Here is a 23,986-nt window from a genome sequence, read left to right on the forward strand (position 1 = left end):
CAAGAAACACAAAGGGCAGTCTATGAAAGTACAATCCTAAAACGACACCTGCACATAGTCGACTTAAAACCAGAAATCCTGGCATCTCATGAGTAAATCAGTACTGAGGTTAAATGGTGTGATCAAATTGTGCTGGAGGTAGGCACTGATACTCATTTTTGGAAAATGGAACTTATTTTCGTCATCCAAATGACCTGGAGAAAAAGAAAGAGAAAGGCAGCAAAGTGGGATAGAAAGAGGAAGCGAAAAGAGTGACAGGGCGCCAAGCAGGGTTGCAATTGAGGCTGCAAGAGTGGGATCAAGAGAAAGGAAGTGTGTGGCGGTGGAAAAAGAAGAGGTGGAATCGTGACTATGCAACTTTGTTTTCGGCAATTCGGTATTCAGCAGCGCCAGTGTGGGGCTCTTAAGATACAAATTGGATCCTGTTGCTTATTTGAGTTATTACTTTAGTAAATCAAGCTTCGTTCTAGAGTTACTGGCCCAATTAACCGCTGCATAGCTATACAGCATCTGCTATGACTTTAATTGACTTAAAGTAAGACCATCCAGTTCTCCAATTGCTTACCGTATTTCTGGCTGAACAGTTCAGTAACTTTTTCTCTCCGTAGGCGTATCTTTTCTGCTTTTGTCAGTCCCTCGGGTTCGGTTTCTATAAACGCTTTTTGAGAGAAAAAAATGAGAACACGTATGTTGCATGCTTTTTACGAAATCCACTAGATATATGCTACAGTAACTAACTAGGCTTGTTACTGGGACGTTTACAGGTCGGGGCTCGGCTTTTCCATATCGGCTCAGGCTTGTTAAATACCTAACTCGAGCAAGTTAAAGACGGGCTGGATTAATTGAGACAAACCGAAACCATCGTTTGCGTATTTAAGAATTAGAACGGTACCCATGAGTCTGAAAACGTAACCTGTTAAAAAGTCCAATGATGATTTTAGGCAACGACATTAAGTTGGAATGTATGCATGTGTGTTTAATAATTGAACCCTCTACAACAAAAAGAGAAACACTCTGACACTGCAGCGATGTCATGTCATGTCGTCAGCCCCAGTTCTTACGCCTCTTGGATGGAGTAGCAACAGCAGGTACCTGCTCTTCCTTCTATTCATCTTAGCTGTTTCCTGTGCTTTTATCACCTGCATTCCAATTCCAAGCTGTTTCCGCCCGTGCTCTTTACTCCCCTACAGTTGCTGTTCCTAAAATGTTTCCCTCTTCACTTCTCTGATCCAGGGGCCTTCTTGCCTTTGTTCCTCTTTGGGCCTATGCTCAGGTTATCTTTCTTCACACAATCACACTCTTCACACCTCAATGCCACATCATTTCTCTTTTTAGCAACAAAATAAAAGGTGAGGGAAGGAAAGCATGAATTAATCTCAACCACTGGTAATTAATAAAGGCCACACTCCAGTCCATCATTTTTCACCCTCAATGCCACTCTAGACAGGGACGACCCAAGTGCAAATCAGTATTGGTCCTGTTTCAATAGTAACATTTCAACCCAAGCTAGCAGCCCAGGTCCCACCTAAACAGGAACACTGGCAACCCCAGGCCAGTTTCATCGTACCTACGCCTCCTCGGAGAGGTATAGCTTGAGTACTGTGGCACAACAAATAACAAGGTGATGGAAGGAACCCTTGAATTAATCGTATTAATCTTAGTGACTAGCAAGCGCAACCCCAGACCTTACATCACCTTGTTTGTTGAAGGGCCTAACAAGCTATGTCAAAACCATACCATTTCCACATAGCTGCCACATATAGCCATGCACCAGATCGGAATGAGCGACAGCCCCTACGTGCTGTGGTTGACCTCTCCTTCGCTGCATTGCAAATTTCCTTCAAGCCTCTTTTGTCTTTGACTGGCTCTTATCAGGATTGGGATTGCGGCATCTTGCCTCATGGCACAAAGCACCCATCTTGGATGGTTCTTGGATGTCACAAGGATCCCTTAAGGGCAGTATAGGACTACATTACACAATTACCTGCTATACTACCTAGTGGCTGTCGCCAATGGATAGTTATAGTTAAGACCATGTTTCCATAGGAAATAAATTTTTGGATTAGCCAATTGCCTTTTGACAAATGATCACAAAACTCTTCAAAAAAGTCATCTGGTCCATCTCAGCTTCCTTCTGGAAAGTTTCGGGGTGATTCGTCAAGCGGAGACCAAGAAAAAGGAGGGGATCCCAAAATGTGTTTTTCCTATTAATTATTCCATGGGAAAATTAGACAGCCAAAATGGCTCAGTGTGATTACATCAAATTTTGCAGAAAGCTAGACCTTTGTCCAGAAAAATGCTTTTTGTGATTTGATACAAATCCTTTTAGTTGTTTTTGAGAAATTAAGGTTCACATTTTCTAGATATTTCACACGCAGAGGACGAGCAGATCTAACAGATCAAAAAATATGATCGGATTTGCTGCCACCATATTAACAAAGATGTGACAGCAACCATTTTAGGACTCAGGTACTCAGTCCTGTGTCCTTACTTTTTTCCCCCGCAGTAATATCAAAAATAAAAACTTCAACAAAAGACAAAACAGACAAACCCCAGAGTGTGCCAGGGCCCGGGGCGGCACCCCATATTTTTTAATGGGAAGGGTGCATGCAGGCCCAGTGGACCCAATCCCCCAAGGCTGGTTTTCATAAAAGGGGTGGGGGTGCACAACACCCCTCCCCAAAGGTTAAATAGGCCACAGGGACCCCATCTACCAGGGCAATATTCAACTTTTTGGATTCCAAGGCCATACTAATGCGACAGGGGTCTCATACACCCAGGGGCGTGTTCTAATTTTTTGGAGAGGCCCTGTCTCCAAAAACACACAAGCCTTCAAAAGGCACATACATCAGGTTTGATTGGACATCTCCCAAGAAGCCAGATGCTCTCAGCCAGGCATGGTGCCTAACTGCCACCGTCGAGTAAATTGCTCTGCTCAGCCAATCTATTGTGTCAAGGCCACAGCGTATAGAAAACTTTGATGCATCCCTCTCGTCTACAACAGCTTGGTAGAGGACAACCTGGGCCTCCTCCTAGGCTTGTGGTAGCACTTGTGCAACTGTCTCCAACAGGGAATGGGATTAACGGCCCAATAGGCATGCAGTGTTAACTGACCGCAGTGCTAGACTAGTTGAAGAATTTTTTTCTTTCCTAAGCTATCCAGCCTCTTGGATTCCCTATCCGGGGGTGCGGAATGCAACGTGTCACGGGAGGTAGAAGCTTGGATCACCAAGCTCCCAGGGATTGGGCGAAAGGTGAATAAAGGCTAAGTCAGCACCGGTGAACCCCCGACTGGCTCAATGTCGTCGGGGATAAGAATGGGGCTGGCGCAGCCGGCAACGTTGAGAGTCTCGGCGTCGAACGTGCTGTCAGGGAAGGTCTAATGGGTGTGACCTGCGCAGGTTCAGATCCATGAGGAGTCTTGGACATCAAGACGGAGCCGCCGTCGCGGAACCCAAAGGAGCTACTTCCACTGAGCCTGTGGGGGCAGAAGTTGCAAATATGGTGCACATGGCATCATAAAACTCCTAACTGGTCAGGGGTCACTCCCGGCCCCGGAAAGGGAGGGATACGTAGAGCCGACTTCTTGTGTTTCTTAAGGTGCTTCTTACCTGACCCCTTCGAAAGATTTCAAATGGGAGGATAAAGACTTGGACCCCTCGGAGCAGTGCTCAGACCTTCCTCTCGACCGAGACCATAAACAAGATCTCCAAGGAGATCTCCGAGGCGCCGGATGGAGGGCTGCAAACAGCTTTAGGGACCGCTTCCTCAAAGCTTTCGGCACCATGGCCAGCAGTCGGAGCATGACTTCGGGTTGTGGTTGCGCTCCAGGCATAAAAGTCACACAAGGTGGGGGTCTGTAGCCGACATGGCACGGTGACAGGAGCCACACAGTTTGAACCCAGAGATCTTTTTGGACAACCTACACACCGAAAAAAATATGACAAAGTTGAAAAAAGTCCGTCATAAAATGTCAGAGGGTAGCTCTCTTCGACTGATCTGCATTGACTGGCATGAAAAGAAAAGAACTGGCATCAACGTGCCAAGGCGGCACCTATATAGATGGTGCAGATGTCACGATGATGAACTCGACGCCATACAACGTTATGCGAAGCCGACCAACGCCAACTACTGGCGCGCAGAGGTAGAGCTAAGAATAATCTTTAGGATCCAGTCTGACGCCTGGAAGTTCATAGGTAAGGAATCATGGGCTAGATGCCTCTATCAGACACAACATAGAGTTGTAGTAAGGTTTCAAAACAACACCTTTTTATAATCTGCTTAACATTGAAACATTGAAACATGGAAGCGCAAAAGTCAAAGGCTGCCATTGTCGCACCCTGGCCATGGACACCAAATATAGTCATTTTGAGGATTCTTTATAATCTGCATAACTTGTGAACCTATGGCCCTCTGAGGAAACATTTGACCCGCTCGTTGGCAAAAGTGGAGATTTTCATCAGTGAAACACTACAAGAGCGCTCCAGATCATAATGATGAGGACGAAAAACAGCAACTGGCCAAGGCATAACCTTTTAATGCAGAGGATAACCAAGCGTTATATGATCATCTTTTGGACTGAAAACCCCCTCTTTGCTCCCACATATCCTATAAAGAGTTGGTTATCCACCGGGAACTCTTTTGTGCGATCGTGGTAGAACGAGGACGCTCTTTTTGGGTCCTGGCGGTGGAGACGATCCTCTTCTTTGGAAGGATGCAGGGGTGCATAGAAAGTAGACAAAGTAACGGACTGTCTCAGGTGAAAGAGAGTTACAACCATGGGCTAAAAGGATGCCCTAGTTCCCAGTACCACTTTATCCAGGAAAATTGTCAGGTAAGGAGGCTGTAATGACAGTGCCTGTAATTCGCTCACCCTCTTAGCAGAGGTAATTGCCACCAAAAAAGCAGGTGAGCAACCGTAGAGGACAGTTGTGCATCGGCTCAAATGGTGCGCACATCAGGAAAGTGAGTACAAAATTAAGATCCCGTTGTGGCATAAGAAAAGGGGAAGGGGGAAAACAAGTGGGTTAACCCCTTCAAAGATTTCTGCAGCTGAGAGGACTTAAAAAGTGAAGGCTGATCTGGCAACCGAAGAAAAGCAGCAAGGGCTCAAAGGTCGCCCTTCAAAGTGCCCGAGGCAGAGCCCTGCTGGGCCAAGGAAAAGATAAACAGGAGGATATCAGCCCGGGAGACAGATAAGGGGTCAATGGACCTTTCTGTACAATATTTCCAAAATGTGTTCCATCGGCAGGCATATACCAATTCCATGGAGGGACGCCTGGCTGCCAGAATAACCTTGCAGACTTCGAGGGGGGGGGAGGTCAAAAGTTGTCAACTGTCACAGCTCAAACGCTACACAAGGAGGTAGAGACTGGACAGGTTCGGGTGGAGGACCTTCCCCTGCTGCGGCAACAGAAGATCCTCCCATAGGGGCAGCCTGATCGGAGGATTGATGCTCATATCTAGAAGCTCGGGATACCAAAGTCTCCGTGCCCAATCCGGAGCCACAAGAATGACTTGTGCCCGGATGCTCCTGATCTTCTTGAGCACTCTGGGCAGGAATGGTACAGGGGGAAAGGCATACAGCAGGCCGCAATTCCACTCGCGACGAAAAGCGTAGCTGAGCGAGAGCCACCTTGGAAACTCCAATGCGTAAAACAGCTGACACTGTGCGTTCTCTTCTGAGGTGAACAGATCTAACCAAGGCTCTCACCACCTCTGAAAGAGACCTTGTGCCACCTCCGGATGGAGACGTCACTCATGACCTGCAAGGCCACTTCGAACTGAGCTTGTCTGCTCTGGCGTTCAGAGAACAGGCCAGATGAAGAACCACCAGAGAAATGTCCTTTTGTTCCAGCCAAGTCCAGAGGCGCAGGGTCTCTCGACAAAGAGTCCACAACCCTTGTGTGTTTCAGTACTACATGGCAGTAGTGTTGTACGTGAACACCTGAACTAGCCTTCCCTTTATAGATGGTAAAAAGGCTTTAAGTGCCAATTGGATTGCACAAAGCTCCAACAAGTTGATATGGAGCCTGTCTTCCACCGGATACCAGAGTCTGCTGATCTCCACCTCCTCCAGATGTCCGCCCCATCCCAGAAGAGTTGCATCTGTCACTATTGCGAGATCTAGGTGGGGATGGGAGAGGGGTCTGCCTCTGACCCAATCTCGGTTTGTTAGCCACCACTGCAGATCTTTTGCAGTGTCCTCCGAGATCTGAACCAGGTCAGTGAGATTTCCTCAATGCTGTGCCCATTGGAACCTTTGGTCCAACTACAGAGCATGTATGTGCCACGATGCATGGTTCACCAGCAGGTTGCAGGAGGCCATGAGACCCAACAGCCTCAGAGTCATTCTCACCAAAATCCAGGAAAGAGGCTGAAACATCGGTATCATAGCCTGAATATCCTGGACTCGCCGTTCGGGAGGATAAGCCCGAAACTGCACCGTGTCCAGAATCCCTCCAAAGAATGGGGGTGTCTGAGAGGGACTCAGATGTGACCTTGGCCCGTTGATAGTGAACCCCAGCGAAGGCAGGAGGTTCGACATAGTCTGTAGGTGGGAGAAAACTACTTGGGGCAAGCCCGACTTCAACAACTAGGCGTTGAGATAAGGGAAGACTGGAACCCCTGATTTCCACAGATGGGCTGCGACCACCGCCATCACCTTTGTGAACCCCGGAAGGGGGCAGTTCTGGCCGAAAGGCAGCACGGCAAACAAAGTGTTTGTGGCCCACCGTAAAATGCAGGTAGCGACGATGGGCAGGCAGGACGGGGATATGAAAATAGGCATCCTGCAAGTCCAGAGCTATCATTCAGTCTCCCGGGTCCAGGTCAGACAGGATCTGAGCTAGGATGAGCATCTTGAACTTCTCCTTTTTGAGGAAGTAGTTGAGGGCTCTGAGGTTGAGGATAGGACAAAGGTCTCTGACCTTCTTTGGTACCAGAAAATAGCAGGAATAACAACCACAGCCTATTTGTGGCTGGGGAACCCTGTCTATAGCTCCCTTGGCCAAGAGAGTCCAGACTTCCTTGTGGAGCAGAGCAAGGTGATCCTCCGTTAGCCGATCATGCACTGGAGGCATAGATGGAGGGATAGTCTTGAAGGTGGGGAGTAGCCCCTTCAGACTATTTGCAATATCCAAATACAAAGTCCCCCTGAGCACACGTTCAGTCTTCTGTAGTATCCAACAGAATCTTGGTTCAGGTTCACCCATCACCTATCCACACCCGGGTAAGATGATACTACCCGGGCGGACTCAACCATTGATTGAATGGGAGTTCTTAGATAACGCAATACTGGATAAGCAGGGATCCAGAAGAGTGATTGTTAAAAATACCTCAAGGTATACCCAAATGCTATGCTTTATTTGGAGGGTACCTGGGGTATGGATAAAATATGAATTTATGGGTGTTACTGAATATAATCGTTCAGTTATACCCCTGTTACTGTGCCAACAAGTTTCGGCCCTTGCTAGGTGCCCATGTGGCTCTGGGGCCTTTGTCAGGGCTTTTTTATTTTTATATCTCGCGAGAGCTTCAGGGACCGTGCCCTCAAAGCCTTCGGCACCATGGCCCGGCAATCAGAGCACAACTTAGTGTCATAGTCATGCTCCATGCACCAGAGACGCACTAAGTGGGGGTCCGTGACCGACATTGCGCAGTGAGAGGCGCCGTACAGTTTGAACCCAGAGTTTTTTTACTAGACATACTGCACACCAAAAGGAATCGATAAAAGGTTGAAAAGGTCTGTCAAAAAATGACAGCGGCAGCTCTCTTCGACAGATTGCGGAAAGTAAAAAAATGAGGTCAGCGCGCCAGAGTGGCAGTTATATTGACGACGAGCTGATGTCACGACGACGACGAATACGACGCTGCCACCTTTACACGGAGTTAAGTGACGCCACCTACCGGCACGCAGGGGTAATGCTAAGAAAAATCTTCTGGATCCAGCCTGACGCCTGGAAGTTCAAAGGTAGGAAATCTGCAGCTAGATGTCTCGATCAGATATCACTTTTGCGCTGTATTGTTTTTAATTCCATTTAACACTGCTGTAATAGTTAATTCTTGCCACTCCTTCCTCATGCTCCTTCCACAGCATTTTGAGCTGATTGTGCAGAGAGATGTGCAGCCATATTTTGTTGTGGCAGGCTGACTGTGGGTACTGTGCCTCGAGCAGAGCTGCTTCTTGTATTTTAATATCACTTTTGATATGTAATGTTTTTAATTACTTTTTTGACTGGTGCTATAGTTCATTCTTCTCACTCCATCCTCATGCTCCTTCCCCGGTCTACCGCTGTGTTTTGTTACGATTGTGCAGAGGGAAGTGGAGCCCTATTGTGTTGTTCACTTCCTGCTGGGTTAGCAGGCTAATTGTTGGGGGGGGAACAGCATAAAAACTCATGCCAGGATGGACGCGCTGCAGTTAGTCTGGGGCAGGCTGACTGTGGATACTGTGCCTCAAGTGTCTTTTAATATCACTTTTGCACAGTATTGTTTTTAATTACTTTGTTGACTGCTTCAAAAGTTAATCCTTCCTGCTCCATCCTTGTTTCCCGGTCCCCGAAACGTTTTGTGCCGATTGTGCGGAGGTAAGTAGAGCCATATTGTGTTGTTAACTTCCTGATGGATAAGCAGGCTAGTTGTTGGAGGGAATGGCATAAAAACTGATGCCGGGATGGACACATAGCGGGGGCGCCATAGGCAAGCCCGTCTGCACCTAGCTGGAGCCAGGGACCAGGACACCTGCCTCGTTTACTCCAGCTACCCCCCCCCCCCCCCCCCCCCCAATACAGCTCTACAGAGCATATGAACCTACTCAGTACAACTCCACATTGCTCCCATGAAAGCTACATGAAGTTTTGGTGAGTGTGGTTTTACGTTAAAGATATTGAGGGAGTATAACTGAACACAACCTCACCATTCGCTAGCACACTTCTACTCAGGGAACTGCCGCTCACTAGCCAAAAACAAAATGGAACTGCACGACTTTATAACAGATTAGTTTCCAGATGCTATTTAACTAACTGAAACATGGCTGCCTGATATCTCAGTCTCATATGCCCTCACAGCTGTCCTGCAGGCATACGCCATTGTCAGACTGGATAGACTCTTCCACAGGGGAGGTGGGATTACCAAAATTTATAAGCAAAGCCTCAAGTGCACCTTCTCTGAAATTGTTATTTCAGGTTGTGAGGCAGTTTTTTTCTCTCTTGCAATAATGGGTAACTTTACCCTAACAGGGTTTCTAATATATAGACCACCTGGTTCAACCTCATAGTTTATCTTCTCCTTAGCCAATATATTGCTAAACTAAGTTCTAAGGTACTCTCCTTTTACGGTATTCTGAAATCTAAATCTGCATGTTGAAGATCCTGATTGTCTGTTGGCTGCTGCTCTAGTAGCAGTTTTAAAAGCACATCCATTAGTGCAATTGGTTAGTACATCGACCCACAGGTTGGGCACATTTTGGATCCAGTTTCTTCTAATCTCACCAATCTAGTCATAGATCCTCCTAGTCAGCTTCCTTTGTACGACCCTTTTGATTTACCTTTTCGCATTCCTGCACGCTTTTCGCTACCTACATCTTCCACAGGTCTGCTTACCAAAGTTCGTAGTTGGGCCAAAGTGAAGGCTGTGGCATTCACCCAAGCCCTGAAGAAGAATTGTCCCACTCTTTACCATTGCATTGATTCAGCCGATTCTTGAGTGATGGATTGGATCAAGGGTTCATTGGATTTGATAGCACCAGCGACTGAACATGTTTCTAGAAGGATGAAGCCATTGGCCGAATGGTGTCGTGAGGAGTTAGCTATTCTGAACAGAAGTTGTAAGCTCTTAGAGCGCATTTAGCACAAAAACTTACATCCTGTTGAGAAAACAAGTTACTGCTCTCCCCTGAAGGAGTATCACAGACAAATCAAGATCACGCTGTTTAGTTTTTATGCAGCAAAAACAGAAACTGTGCAAAATTCTTCTTGTGAACTATTTCCAATAGTCATGTCACTCTCCTCTCTAGACCAGGTCTTGGCGGTACTCCTTCTGACTGAATACCGCTGTAACACTCTTGCTCAGTACTTCTTTGACAAGGTTGTCCCTATCTACACCTCATTTCCTGAAGAGGGAAGAAATGCCAGATGCCTTAAAGCATGGTTTGAACCCTTGGAGAACAGTGAAGCACTGCCTTGCTTCAAGGACATTAACTCAGAGGAACTTACTCCAATCATGTCTTCTGTTAAATCAGGTGCTCCTTCAGATCCTGCACCCGCCACTTTTCTGGAGTAATGTACAATATGCCTAGCCCCAGTGCTATGCAACCTTTACAACAACTCCTTCAGGATCAGTCAGGTTCAGGAAAATTGCTTTTATAATGCCATTGCTAAAGAAACCTATGTTGGATGACACTAAACCGGAGAACTTTAGACCTATACTGCTGCTGCCCTTTGTATCAAAAGTAGCGGAAAAATACATAAATACACAGCTATCTGCATTTATTGAAGCCCGGGACATCTTGCATAAGACTCAGTATGGCTTTCGGACTCAATACAGCACAGAGTCAGCCTTCCTGTTTGCCTCTGTATCCATTTGCCAGACAGGTGGACAGGGGAGATACCACCGCTTTGGTGTTGTTTTACCTTATTGCAGCATTTGATACTGCGTCTCACAGCTTACTTCTTGAAGGGCTGCACAACCATGGAATTGGTGGAAAGGACTTGGATGGCCTCCTTCTTACATGATTGGGCCTTTTAGGCGGCGCAAATACCATACTTCTCGAAGGTCTATCCACTACAGCAGGGTGTGCCTCAGGGTTCTTTCCTGGGCCAAACACTATTCAATCTGTATATGGCTAATACTTTCAAGCGCTATGACTTTTCAATTTTGTCTTACACAAATGTTACACAGCTGATAATCACTCTGTCTCAAGATGCTTCCAACGTTGCAGTGAAGCTCCGCTCCTGGCTGTCCGAGGAGGCCAAATGGATAAGCCTTACCTGTCTGTAGCTGAACGTCAGGACGACCGAGAGCCTCATCCTTGGCAAACATCCTACCATGTGGTCAACAGCCTGGTGGTCTGACTCTTTGGATGAGTTACCTATACCTAAGCCAAAAGTAAAAAACCTAGGCATTTGGTTTGACTCTGGGTTATCTTTTGATAATCAAATTACGAATCTTGCAGGGCAATGCAATGGGATTTTAAAGACCTTGAAAAGAATCCTTGTTTTCCTGTCAGAAGCAGCATGTAAAACAGTGGTCAGGCCTTAATTACGTTGAGACTAGATTACTGCAATGTCCTGTATCTCGGGGTGACGCAGGTACGATTAGGAAGACTTCAGCATGTGCAGAACATGGCAGCTCGGCTGCTATTAGATCTGCCTATGCCCTCACCTTCGGCCCAGCTCTGGCAATGCTGCACTGGTTTCTGTTAAGGCACTGGGTGTCCTTAAAAGCCACGTGCTATTACCAAAAAAATGTCCACTACAAAGGCCCTAAATATCTTCACGGTCTGATTACACATTAGATGAAGCTTCACTTGCATGCATTCCTAGAATTAAAAGAGTTTAAATTAGAGGCCACTCCTTCAACTACTTGGCAGCCAAGATGTGGAATTCCCTTCCCCTTTGACATAGGCAAGAAAAATCTGAAACAGATTTTAGCAAAAATCTAAAAACATGGTATTTCAGATAAACTTAGATTAGGATGCTTACATTTCTGCTCTGCATTATAGGACTTAAACCCTGTTGCTGGGACATGTTAGCTGACATAGCAATACGCTTTACAAGTCTCATTATTATAATTATTTTTCATTATACCCCCGTTCCATAACTTCTTTAAGAGTGAAGCAAATACTCTTCAACCGTATGGGCACGACATTTTTAATGGCATAATTTTAATCATCCTTGCCCTCCATAACATTACTGTTGGAAGGGTGTTATTTATATACTTCGACATACGGCACTTCAGCGCATTGACAAAGTTCACAGGCTTCATTACCTCCTCATGGGTCCTCCTCGTCCCAGTCCCAACATAGTGAGGCAATCCTGCCTCCCGACTGCCAATCAGAACTCTTATAATATTTTCAAAGGATATATAAGCCCCTCCCACCCACCGCCATCCCCGTTTCTTTTGCTGTAAGGCGTCGGTCGGAACGCTGGTGTGTTCCGTGTTTCCTGCTTGCCAGTTCCTGTGTTTAAAGGGCTGGGTTTGCGGTGCTGTGCGTTTTTTTTTCTTTACTGTTGAAGTGTTTGCTTTACTTACTTTGTTGGGCGCAGCCGCAACGGTGTTCTGGACTGCCGCGTTCCTGCTCCTTGGCCAGAACACGCGCATGTGCTGGGCTGTGTCAGGGAGCTTTCTCTTGCGTTCTGGCCTCGGGTAGTTCCGGTGCTGGGGTCTTCTAGCGGCATCCGGCTCCAGCGGCCATAATGTTTGTTCTGTGGCTGTGGGGGAGACTGCAGGGCTGCCCCTATTTCTTTCCCTGGTCTAGTGTTGTTATAACTTGGTTGTTTGGGGACAGTTTTTTAGGGGAGTTGCTGGGCACTTCCTGGTGTGTGCTGTGGCTTACTGATACTGCTGTATGTGGCCTGGGTTTTGATGTTTCCGCTCCAGTGACTGCATGATCTTTGTTTATGCATCATCATGTTTCAGGAGCTGCATGTGGTGGACTTGTTGCAGTTTCCGGGTCTAGCCTGCGGGATTTGGTTCATTCTGCTGTGATGCCTTCCCATGCAGGCTCCGCAGCTTGAGCCTTCTGCTTCCTCTTCTCCGGAGGGTGGGAGTGCGTGGTCATTTTCCCTGCTGGGGGGGTACGTCCAGTTTCTTTTTTTTTCCCGGTAATGTTGGTCCGCTTCGTGAGGTTCTCGGCTTTACGCTGCTTCATTGTCTGCAGAGGGGTGACTCCATGTATTGTTCCTTGGTGGTGCATTACCAGCCTTTCCTTTATGTCGTCATGGAGGTTCTGGCTGTTGCATGGCTTGTGGTCAACATGCGGGGGATTCCTCGTTTTCTGGGGTAGTGGTATCACCGGACGATGTTTGATACTCATTTGCCTCTGGTTTCTGGATCCATCTATTTTGGCCTACATTTCCTTTTCCTCATCTTTGTTTTCGGAGGAGTCTGCTCTTATGCGTTCTTCTGCTTCTTCTCGTTTTGGAGTTTATGCTTGCATTTCCTGAGCCTCTGTTTCGCAGGTCCATTCTACGACTGTCTTCCAGATTGGGGGTTTTCGCTCCTATCTTGGCGCAGATGGAGGCCTTGGCTCCATTTCTGTCTGCTGTATTTTGTTGCCCTGAGGGCCCTCTCCTCGGCTGCTGGGGAGGCGGTGGCTGGTAGGAGGTCTTTCTGGACCGCGCTTTGGTGCCTTGACGCTGCGCAGACACCATGGTCCGTTACCTGCCTTTTGTGGTTCTTAGGCTTTTTGGCTCGCTCCGAAGGCAGTCTTGTCTTTATTCCTTCTTCTGGAGTTTCCGGATTCTCGGTCTTGTTCTCGGCCCTTTCGTGGTTGGTGGCCGCGTTCCATTTGGTTCTCGGGCTTTGCAGCACCTGCTGCTGCCCCTGGGTGTTGGTCAGATATTGTTATGGCCAGGAGTCATGGCCGGGTGGTTCCGGTTGCAGTCTCTTTCCCAAAAGGTTATGTGTTCCACTCCTGGTGTTTCACTGGTTGTGGGTTCCCTGTCTGCATTGTTGGCGATGCTGCAATTTTGGGGGCTCGGTTGTTCCTGGATGGTTGGTCCGGTCTGATTTCCGCCTGGTGGGTCTTTTCGGTCATCGGTCTTGGTTACCGGATTCTGTTCCGTAGCCATCCCACTTTTGGACTATTTTTCGGGGTTACCCTTTTGTCCATTGGCCCCATAATGCACTCTGCCATCTTCTCTGGTGTCGGCCTGTTTTTCTTTTGTCCTGAGGCATTGTTGTGCAGGTTCTGGTGACAAAGTGGGGCCTGGGGTTCTGTTTCTCCATGTTCCTGATCATGGCACCCAATGGTTCCTTCCTCTCGGTCTCTGACTCCCCAGCCTGTAGCCAGTTGTGCCCCCCCTCTTTGTTCTGTGCCGGCTCTTCCTGCCGCTGACCCCGCGGCCACTCCCCCTCGCCGTCCCGCTCCCACCTCCCAGCTGCTCCTCCCTCCCTCCCGCCTTAAATGGCAGTCGCTGAAGGTGCGCCAAAGGCAAGCATGTCTGCGCCCAGCGCCAGAACCCCTGGACCCTGCATACGCCACAATGCTAGAATCCGATACGACGCCAACACTCTCCACGCTCTCAACACCGACTGAGACCACCGCTGCTTCCAGGCCTCCCCGAAACGCACCCACAGACCCTTCTCTTGCCACACCTGCAACTTCACATGCGACAGAACCACCAAAACCCCAAGGAATGGACCCAACCACCTCCGCTGCAAATTCCTCAACACCCGGCTCCACACGCAAACACGCCGTCGAGCTCTGGGACCTGCTCGACACCACCGCCCCAGACGTTGCCTTCCTGACCGAGACCTGGTGGAACGACTCCTTGGCACCTGACATCGCCATAGCCATCCCGGAGGGCTACAAGATCTCCCGCAGAGACCGCACCAACGGCATGGGAGGAGGAATAGCCATCATCCACAAGTCCACTCGCCAGGTCCACACCCTCGCAGATGACTCCCTCAACTCCGCCGAACGCCTTAACTTCCGGATCCACACTGACCCCAACACCACTCTCAGAAGAACACTCATCTACAGACCTCCTGGACCCTGGTCCCTCTTCAGCGACTCCGTCACCCGACCTCGCCAGCACTCACTCAATCGCCTCCACAGACTACATCCTCCTCGGGGACCTGAACTTCCACCTCGAGAACAACAACGACGCCAACTCCGCTGTCCTGATCGACAACCTCGCCAACCTTGGCCTCTGACAACTCGTCACCAAATCCACCCACGCCGCCGGCCACACGCTCGAACCCGTCTTCTCCACAAGCACCTACATCGCCTTCAACCACACCACCGAACTCCAGTGGGCTGACCACCGTTGCATCCACTTCACCTTCAAGAAACCCACCATGCACCACTGCACCCAACAACTGCCTCACCGCTACTAGAGCAAAGTCACCAAGGACCAACTGACCTCCACCCTCGCCCAGTACCCGCCCACCGACCCCACCGACACAGACGCCACCGCCCGAAATTTCAGACAGTGAATCGACAACTGCGCCAACACCCTCGCCCCGATCAAGAAACCCTCCATCAACCACCCCAGCAAGAAAGCCGCCTGGTTCACCGAAGAACTCCAGTTCTCCAAACGAACTTGCCGGAAGCTGGAGAAGAAATGGCTCCACGACCGCACACCACAGAGCCAAGCAGCACACAAGGACGCCATCCACAGACATCACCCCCTCATCAGAACAGCCAAGAGATCGTCCTTCAAAGCCTAACTGGACAACAACGCACACGACAGCAGAGAACTTTTCAACATAGTAAAGGAACTCTCCAACCCCAGCGCCAACACCAACGACATCCCGCTCTCACAAGATCTGTGCGACTCACTGGCCACCTTCTTCCATCGCAAGATCGCTGACATCCACGACAGCTTCGACTCCTCATCCGCCCCGACCGCAACAGACCACACCCCGAACACCACCTGCACCAACCAGCTGACCTCCTGGTCCCAAGTCAACGACGAAGGTCATGAACTCCATCCACTCAGGTTCTCCATCAGATCCCTGCCCACACCACGTGTTCAACAAAGCTGACGCTACCTTCGCACCCCAACTGCGGAAGATCATCAACACCTCCTTCGACACAGCGACATTCCCGGAAAGCTGGAAGCACGCCGAAATCAACGCCGTCCTCAAGAAGCCCAAGGCGGACCCCAAAGATCTCAAGAACTTCCGGCCCATCTCCCTGCTCCCCTTCCCGGCGAAGGTCATCGAGAAAAATCGCCAACATGCAGCTGACCCCCCACCTCGAGGATAACCACATCCTAGATCCATCCCCGCTCCCCTTCCCGGCGAAGGTCATCGAGAAAAATCGCCAACATGCAGCTGACCCCCCACCTCGAGGATAACCACATCCTAGATCCATCCCCGTCCGGATTCAGACGCAACCAGAGCACCGAGACTGCCCTTATCGCTGCCACAGACGACATCAGGCGCCAGCTCGACAACGGCGGAACTTCAGCCCTCATCCTCCTAGACCTGTCAGCCGCCTTCAACACGTTTTGCCACCGCATACTAAGTAAACGCCTCCAAGAAGTCGGAATCCAGAAGAAGGCCCTGAACTGGACCACGTCCTTCCTCTCCGGCAGAACACAGAGAGTCCGCCTTCCACCCTTCCGATCCAAAGCAACCGACATCATCTGCGGCGTACCCCAGAGCTCATCCCTCAGCCCGACCCTGTTCAACATCTAAATTGCCCCCCTCGGACAAGCGGCCCGCCAGCACAACCTGAACATCATCTCCTACGCCGACGACACCCAGCTCATCCTCTCCCTCACCAAGGACCCGCACACCGCCAACACCAACCTCCACGAGGGAATGAAGGCCATCGCCGAGTGGATGAGGAGCAGCGCCTGAAACTGAACTCGGACAAGACGGAGGTCCTCATCCTAGGCCCCACCCCCTCTGCATGGGACGACTCCTGGTGGCCGACCACACTGGGAGCAGCTCCAACACCCACGGACCATGCACGCAACCTAGGATTCATCCTCGACTCCTCCCTCTCCATGACGAAGCAGGTCAGCAACATCTCCTCCTCCTGCTACAACACCCTCTGCATGCTTCGCAGGATCTACAAGTGGATCCCGATCGAAACAAGAAGAACAGTGACCCAAGCCCTCGTCAGCAGCAGGCTGGACTACGGCAACGCACTCTACGCAGGAATCCCAGCCAAACACCTGCGACGACTACAATGCATCCAAAACGCCTCAGCCAGACTGATCCTCAACGTCCCCTGCCGCAGCCACATCACCCCTCACCTAAGAGACCTACACTGGCTCCCCGTCAACAAGAGGATCACCTTCAAACTCCTCACCCACGCACACAAAGCACTCCACCACACCGGACCAGCCTACCTTAACGACAGACTCAGCTTCTACACCCCCGCCCGCCAGCTCCGCACTTTACAAGTTCATTGATTGATTGATTGTACATTTGGTGTGGCTGGGTCATTTTTGGATGATCACCTTGCTGTCAGTCGTTCCCCTCATCCTGGTGGGCGATGCTTTGGCTTCCTTGGGTTTGGATGTTGCCTGTTTTCCCATTTCCGTCTGTCCAGCAGGTCAGCGGTTCCTGCGGTTTGCGGTGGACGGGTTCCATTACCAGTTTCAGGGGTTGCCTTTTGGCCTCTCTACTGCTCCTCTGGTTTTTCCGCGGTGTTGGCTCCTGCTGTGCGGGTTTTGATGTGTCTGGGTTTTCCCTCCACCCTCCTTGTGGCTCTTCTGGCGGAGGTGGCGTTGCTGACCATGTTCCAGGATCTGGAGTTCATGTTGGATTTGGCCTTTTCTCATCCTGTTCTGGGACTCCAGTTTCTCGGAGGCCCGTTCGTCGCTTTGCAGGGGGCTGTTTTTTCCCCCCAGCTCTGTTCTCTGCCCTTTAGAATCTTCTTCGGGTTATGCTGGGTCACCCTTCTGCCCCGGCTCAGGGTTGGTGGCTGCCTCCGCGGCAGTGGTTCCTTGGGCTCGCCATCTAGAAAGTATACCGATCATCCAAACACACCGGCCTGCATGTTCACGGAGCACTGGTGAATCTCCTTATCTGCTAGCTGCCGGCTTCAGTGTGGCCGCTTACAGATCAAGCGCCAGATTGCCGGGCAAGCACTGCTACTAGTTTTCAGATCCGCATTTTTTAAGTTTTAACATGAACCTTCTCCCCTGTTAATCTAAACATTTGGGAGTTTATCGATGACACAATGGCTTTTTTTCTTTTACAGCTCATTCTTCTAATTTGTTTTTGAAGGGCAAGTGCATCACGTAGTGCCTCATTTCTCTAATTTGTTTTGGAAGGGCATGTGCATCCCCTACTGAGTAAGTCACCTTTGCAATTTATTCTATTTTAGGATAAGCACATTGGAGGCTATTTTAAATCTTTCACTAGGTATTCATTAGTCCTTTTTGATTACCTTTGCATCCCATTCTTGTGAAATTAATGTCTGAAGGGTTTCAATCGAGCTTAGGATATTCATTTATTGCCCTAGGGGAGTGTTAATTGTTTACCCCATACTCTCGTGTCAGGTCACCTTTTAGGGACCTTATTGATTGATTCATACATTTTTGTTCAGAGCTGAACTAAGACGAGAAGGCTTGCCGTCTTTGTACCCTCCATAGGACTTCTTTCGTAGAAGGGGACTCTCATGTAACTCAAGGTGAGTTTTTGTATGAAACTCACACAGTTCCTGGGAAACACACCAGCCATAGCTTTTCTAATCGTGTCCTGTCATTACTATATAGTTTGCCTCTGCCCTACGTCCTGATGAAAACCCTGTGCGATGGTTCAAGTAACCGCAACTACCTGGGTCGGAACGACGATGATACTAATTGTCTGTACTGCAGCAAAAATAACCCCTGTACTTCTAAGAAGTCTCAGATGCCCCTCTGGATGAGGATTTGTTTATTTTGGACAGACATCTTTCAGGCTGTTTAAGCACTGCTTAGTTCTAAATTGTATTGCATTTTACATGTACAAACACTTTACCCTTCACCTATTCACTTTGCACAAGCACTGATGTCACACTATGTCCGCCTTATGGAGCAACGTTAAGTTTGTTGTCCATAGATATTTTCAAGTACAATGCACAGACATAATTTTCTCTGGATGTGTTTTCTGTTTTTCCAATGTTGCGGTTGATTAATGCTTCTGGTTGACCTTTAATTCATTTTTGGTCTTATTTGTAATTAGCAACTAACAGGATTTTTGTTGTTTATACTAATTGTTACCCAGATCCTGAGGTTCACTGGGTTCCCCCATTAGATTGTACTGGCCTACTGCAAAGATCAGCAGAGAAACAAGGGTGTGAGGTTCAGCATCCATCAGCGTTTTGATCTTCCTAGGTTGACAAAATGAAAATTAAGTAATCGAGTAACGGTAAACTATGGCCTGTGATTGAGAGCCCTTCCTGAAAAAAAAAATACAATTATAACAGGATCGAAAAAAAACACTGGAAACTGCCTTTGATTGCCTCCACCAACCTCCTTCCCTTCCCCTATAGCCGTTCACCCACACTTTTACATCTGCTTGAGGTAATCTGCCTCAAGTGCCTGATTTCTCAAATGAAGTTTATATTAGTACACACGAGAAGAGAGGAGGGTAATTGCGTAAGACGTACGTGACATGCGACTGACTTGTTTCCAACCTCCCTGACCATTCAAAAGCACTGTCTGGTCCGGATATCCATCTTACAGCCCTATGAGGCTGCCAAGCTGCTGACATTACATACCTGAATCCGCGTTGTGTGCAGCTCGCTCATGTCCATTTAGTACAGGTTACCAAGTTGCTGGTAGCTGTTCCACCTTTTTGGAAGTCTAAAGTATTCCACTGGTAAAATTCTTAGAGTAAATGATAAGCATGACAAAAATGATGGAAGCCAGTAACTTGGCGAGGTGCTGTCGGAATCTGCCTACTTTCTGATTTTAGATTGTAAGTTTAGAAGACAGTGCAGCTTGTAGAATCTGTAAGAGTCCTAGTATAGGATGCTTTAAAATAATATTTTATATATATATATATATATATATATATATATATATATATATATATATATATATATATATATATATATATATATATATATATATATATACTTGCTGCCCGTCCCGACGTTGTCTGGGTATAAAAAAGATTTACCTGAAGGACGGCAAACTTTACCGAACGCTACCCCACCGCTTTCCAATGCAGCAGGCGTCTTAGAATGCACACGCCCACACACAACAACGCTGAAGGGCACGCACACCTCACGACGTGCACGAACGCTAATCTCATTACAGTGAGATTAGCGTTCGTGCCCGTCATGAGGTGTGCGTGCAGTTCAGCGTTGTGTGTGGGCGTGTGCATTCTGAGACGTGTGGGCGTGTGCATTCTGAGACACCTGCGTTTATCCCCGGTTTAGATCGGTAACGCTTATGCCCACAAAGGTTGCTTTGTAACATGTATTATTAACGCCGCCTAAATGGCAATGTGCGTGAATGCGGCGCACCTTGTGTCTTCTATACGGACGTGTGAGAAGTGATTATAACTTGTGAATGGAAAGGTGCGCTAATGAAAGACGCAGCCATTTTTTTGTTATAAAATTTGCGGCACGCCCTTCTGAGAACGCTGTTGTGGTACGCCCCTCTCACAAAGTATAATGTGTGTACTTTGACACGGCTAACACCACGCCCCCGACACGCCCACGGCCCTCTGAGTGTGTAGTTTGACACGCCCACGCCCCTCTGACAACGGTTACGGCCACAAAGTAAAATGTGTGTAGTTTGACACGCCCACGAACAGGCACCTGACACGCCCACGCCAACGCCCACAAGGGACTACTTTACCCCTAAGGTTCTTTGAAGTTTTTAATGTATATGGTGGCCACCTGTATAGCCTATGTCCATCTGCTGCAACTCCCCTTTCCAATGCTGTATTGGGTGTTGTGATTGGTGCTGAACTTCTTGAGTTTACCCGCCTCAAAGGTTTCAGCTCTCTCTTTATAATAGTAGTATGGAGGATATATATATATGTATATATATATATATATATATATGTATATATATATATATATATATATATATATATATATCCATATCAAAATTAAATCGCGGCACACTTCTTGGTTAGTTAGCAGTCGTTTATGCATGGAGTTGAGTGTGTGACAGCGTGCAGGAGACGCTGCAGTTAGTGTCCCTGCAGGCACGGTCCTTTATGCAGAGAGTTGACTGGCTGACAGCGCGCAGGATACTGTGCAGTTATTGTCCCCGCAGGCACGATCAGTCGCATCTGCTCCCGCCTAAGCCCCGGCAATTGCCAAGCCCATTGGCCACACCCTAAGGCACGCTTTTTTTTTTGGGATGTGCCGCGCGATTGTTGCCGGTTGTCGCGCCCATTGGCCACACCCCTTGCTGCCGCACAATTGCAATTGCCGCACCCATCGGCCTTGTTGACGCCCCCAGCACACGCCCCCAGCACAACACACACGTTTAAGGAACACTTTTTTTTGTTGTCATGCCGCGCCCCGCCCACGCCCACAAGGGACTACTTTGCTGGTAAGGTTCTTTTACCTTTCAAATGTATATGGTGGGCATCTGTATAGCCTATGTCCTTCTGCTGCAACTGCCCTTTCCAATGCTGTATTGGGTGTTGTGATGTGTGCTGTGGTTCCTGAGGTTACCCGCCTCAAAGGTTTGGGCTCTCTCTTTATAATATTAGTATAGATATAGATATATATATATATATATATATATATATATATATATATATATTTCGACAAGATGCTCAGATATGAGGCCGCACACCGCTCGCAAGTGGTTCACAAAACCTTTATTTGGAAACATTGCAGCTTTCCATCCCGACATTCAGTCCCTTGGCCTTACGCGTTTTGAAGCATTCGCGCTTCTCATCAGAGGCCCACGCAGGCAAACAAAGTTAATTGCTGCTACATCTTCCCTGCTTGCTTCCGAAAATTAATTGGCCTCTGGTGTGTCTTCTTTAAGTAGAGTACATTTTCAACGATGCATGCTGGGCCATGTAGTTATTTAGCATAATATTTACCCTCTCGTGGGTTTGATTCCTGCATGTTATTTTCGGGACACATTTCAAGCCCTCCAGTGGGCTCCCGGATAAAACTCTGCAATGTAAAATATTCGACTTGCTCGCGCCACATTAAAGAAGAACATTACTTCTCTGGCGGTCCTGTTGGTGAGTTTCAGGCAGTGTGTGTCACATAAGAAAAGGAGACAAATAAGTATTTGGGTCTTGACAAAGAAGGGTGTATAATCAAAGATACCATCGAAACGCGTTGACGCAAGGTTTGACACAATTCAAGGACACACCAATCCCAGTGGAATGTGAATGTCATAGATACGTCCATCAGGAGGTGTTCAAATTTCCTTAGAATGTGTATTTGTATTTGGCAAGGGGTTATGTCATACTGTTATATTGTCTCTTCTGTTTATTCTGGTCATAATTAGAAATTGTTAATTTTTTTAAAAGGCATCTCTCTCACTACGTGACATTAGGTACGGGGGTGAGGAGAACAATTGTGTTTTTATTAAGAGCGTAGCGGGACTCGTTTTTTATGTACAATTGTGGATTTATAATTAACTTGTGTTTTTAATACTTTTGAATAAATGTACCAACTGATTCATCGCATTATATGAAGTAGACGTTCTTTTTTAGAAGTGTTTGTTTGACTACTGTTATCATATTTCATTTGGGTCATGGGAATTTCTTTCTACAAAGGTCTGTACCTCATTTCCCTTGACATTACTAAGGGGTCCCTCTCATATATTCTGAGTGGACCCATTAATCTAGACAGCACCAGATTCAACTCCCAGGGAGGAGAAGCGTTTCGAACGGGGGGATATACTTTCTTCAACCCCTGTAAGAAATCCCTAACCACCTGCATTTGGAAAAAGGAAGGCTGGCTGGGTGACTTTCTGTATGCCGTAATGGCTGACAAATAAACCCTGATTGAGGCATATTTCAAACCCGCCGTTGCTAAATATAGAAGGCATCTTCCAGTCTATCTTGGTCAGTAGGTCCGCTCTATACGGTAGTCTCCTGTGTGGGAATACCGATAACTGAAGAAGGTCCGGGTACCACCACTGCCATGGCCAGTCTGGAGCTATCAGAATCATCTACATGTTGGATGTGATGAGCTCGGACACCACCTTTGGGATCAGAGGCAGAGGAGGAAAGGCGTAGGCAAATGTCTCTGACCAATCCATCAAAAGCGCATTCCCCCTTGTCCCTGGACGGTGGGATCTGGATGCGAAGGAGTGGCATTTTTTGTTTTTGTCTGCAAATAAATCTATTGATGGACGACCCCACTGTTGGAAAATGTCTGCCACCACCTCGTCGTGCAGCACCCAGTCTGGCTGATCTTCGAAGTGCTGACTGAGCGCGTCTGCTCTTACGTTCTGCTCTCCTGGAAGGTGCACTTCCACTATGGAGAGGTTCCGAGCCAGAAGCCAGTGCCAGATCACTTGAGCCGCCAGGGAGAGAGGGCGAGAGCGCGTACTACCCTGTTTGTTTAGATAATACATGGTGGTCATGTTGTCTGTTTGGATCAGGACAGAGTTGGACGTGATCAAAGGCAAAAAAGCTTTCAAAGCAAGATGGACTGCTCATAGCTCCAACATGTTTATGTGGTAGGGCAGTTCTTTCGTGGACCAACGGCCCTGCATTTGAAGGCGCCCCATGTGTGCCCCCCATCCTTGTAGAGATGCATCCGTTATCAACGAATGCACTGAAACTGGTTGATGGAAAGGGACTCCCACCAACAGATTCTGCGGCCGAGTCCACCACTTGATGGAGGACTTCGCTGCTTGGGAGAGCACGATCCGATCCTCCCAGTGACCCGTTGCTTGGTCCAACTTGTCTTCTAGATCTTGTTGCAACGGACACATTCTCAGCCTGGCGTTGGGAATGAGAAATATGCAGGAGGCCATTGACCCCAGCAGAGATGCCACTTGTCGGACTGTTGGGCGATCTGTCTGAAGCAGAGCCTTGCACTTCTGCTGCATTGAAGAAAGTCTCTCCTCCGAAGGAAACGCTCTTCCTTTGATTATATCCAGAGTCGATCCCAGATAGTGGATCGTCTGGGTGAGCTGTTGCACAGACTTCTCCATGCTGACATGAAGTCCCAGTTTGTGTAGTTGCTGTAGACAGACTTGGAAATTGCTCCTTACTTGTTGAGGAGATGGCCCTTTGAGGAGCCAATCGTCTAAGTGAGGGTAGACGAACAGACCTTTTCTGTGTAGGGCGGCCGCCACCACCACCATGCACTTGGTAAAGACTCGTGGGACAGATTTCAGCTGGAAGGGTAAGACCATGCATT

At 48.2% G+C, this 23,986-nt stretch overlaps 1 protein-coding gene across 8 annotated transcripts in view; it reads right to left on the reverse strand.

Moving 5' to 3' along the window:
- Positions 1-23,986, reverse strand: part of GTF2I (general transcription factor IIi) — a 1,750,178-nt gene that overhangs the window by 95,853 nt on the left and 1,630,339 nt on the right. For all 8 annotated transcript variants that reach the window (XM_078679426.1, XM_078679427.1, XM_078679425.1 and 5 more), the window contains one exon: positions 566-658. In XM_078679426.1, coding sequence (XP_078535552.1) covers positions 566-658 — 93 coding nt within the window. The remainder of the gene's footprint in view (positions 1-565; positions 659-23,986) is intronic.

The sequence above is a fragment of the Lissotriton helveticus genome, chromosome 3_1 (assembly GCF_964261635.1).
Source record: "Lissotriton helveticus chromosome 3_1, aLisHel1.1, whole genome shotgun sequence".
In the NCBI taxonomy this organism is placed as follows: Eukaryota; Metazoa; Chordata; class Amphibia; order Caudata; family Salamandridae; genus Lissotriton; species Lissotriton helveticus.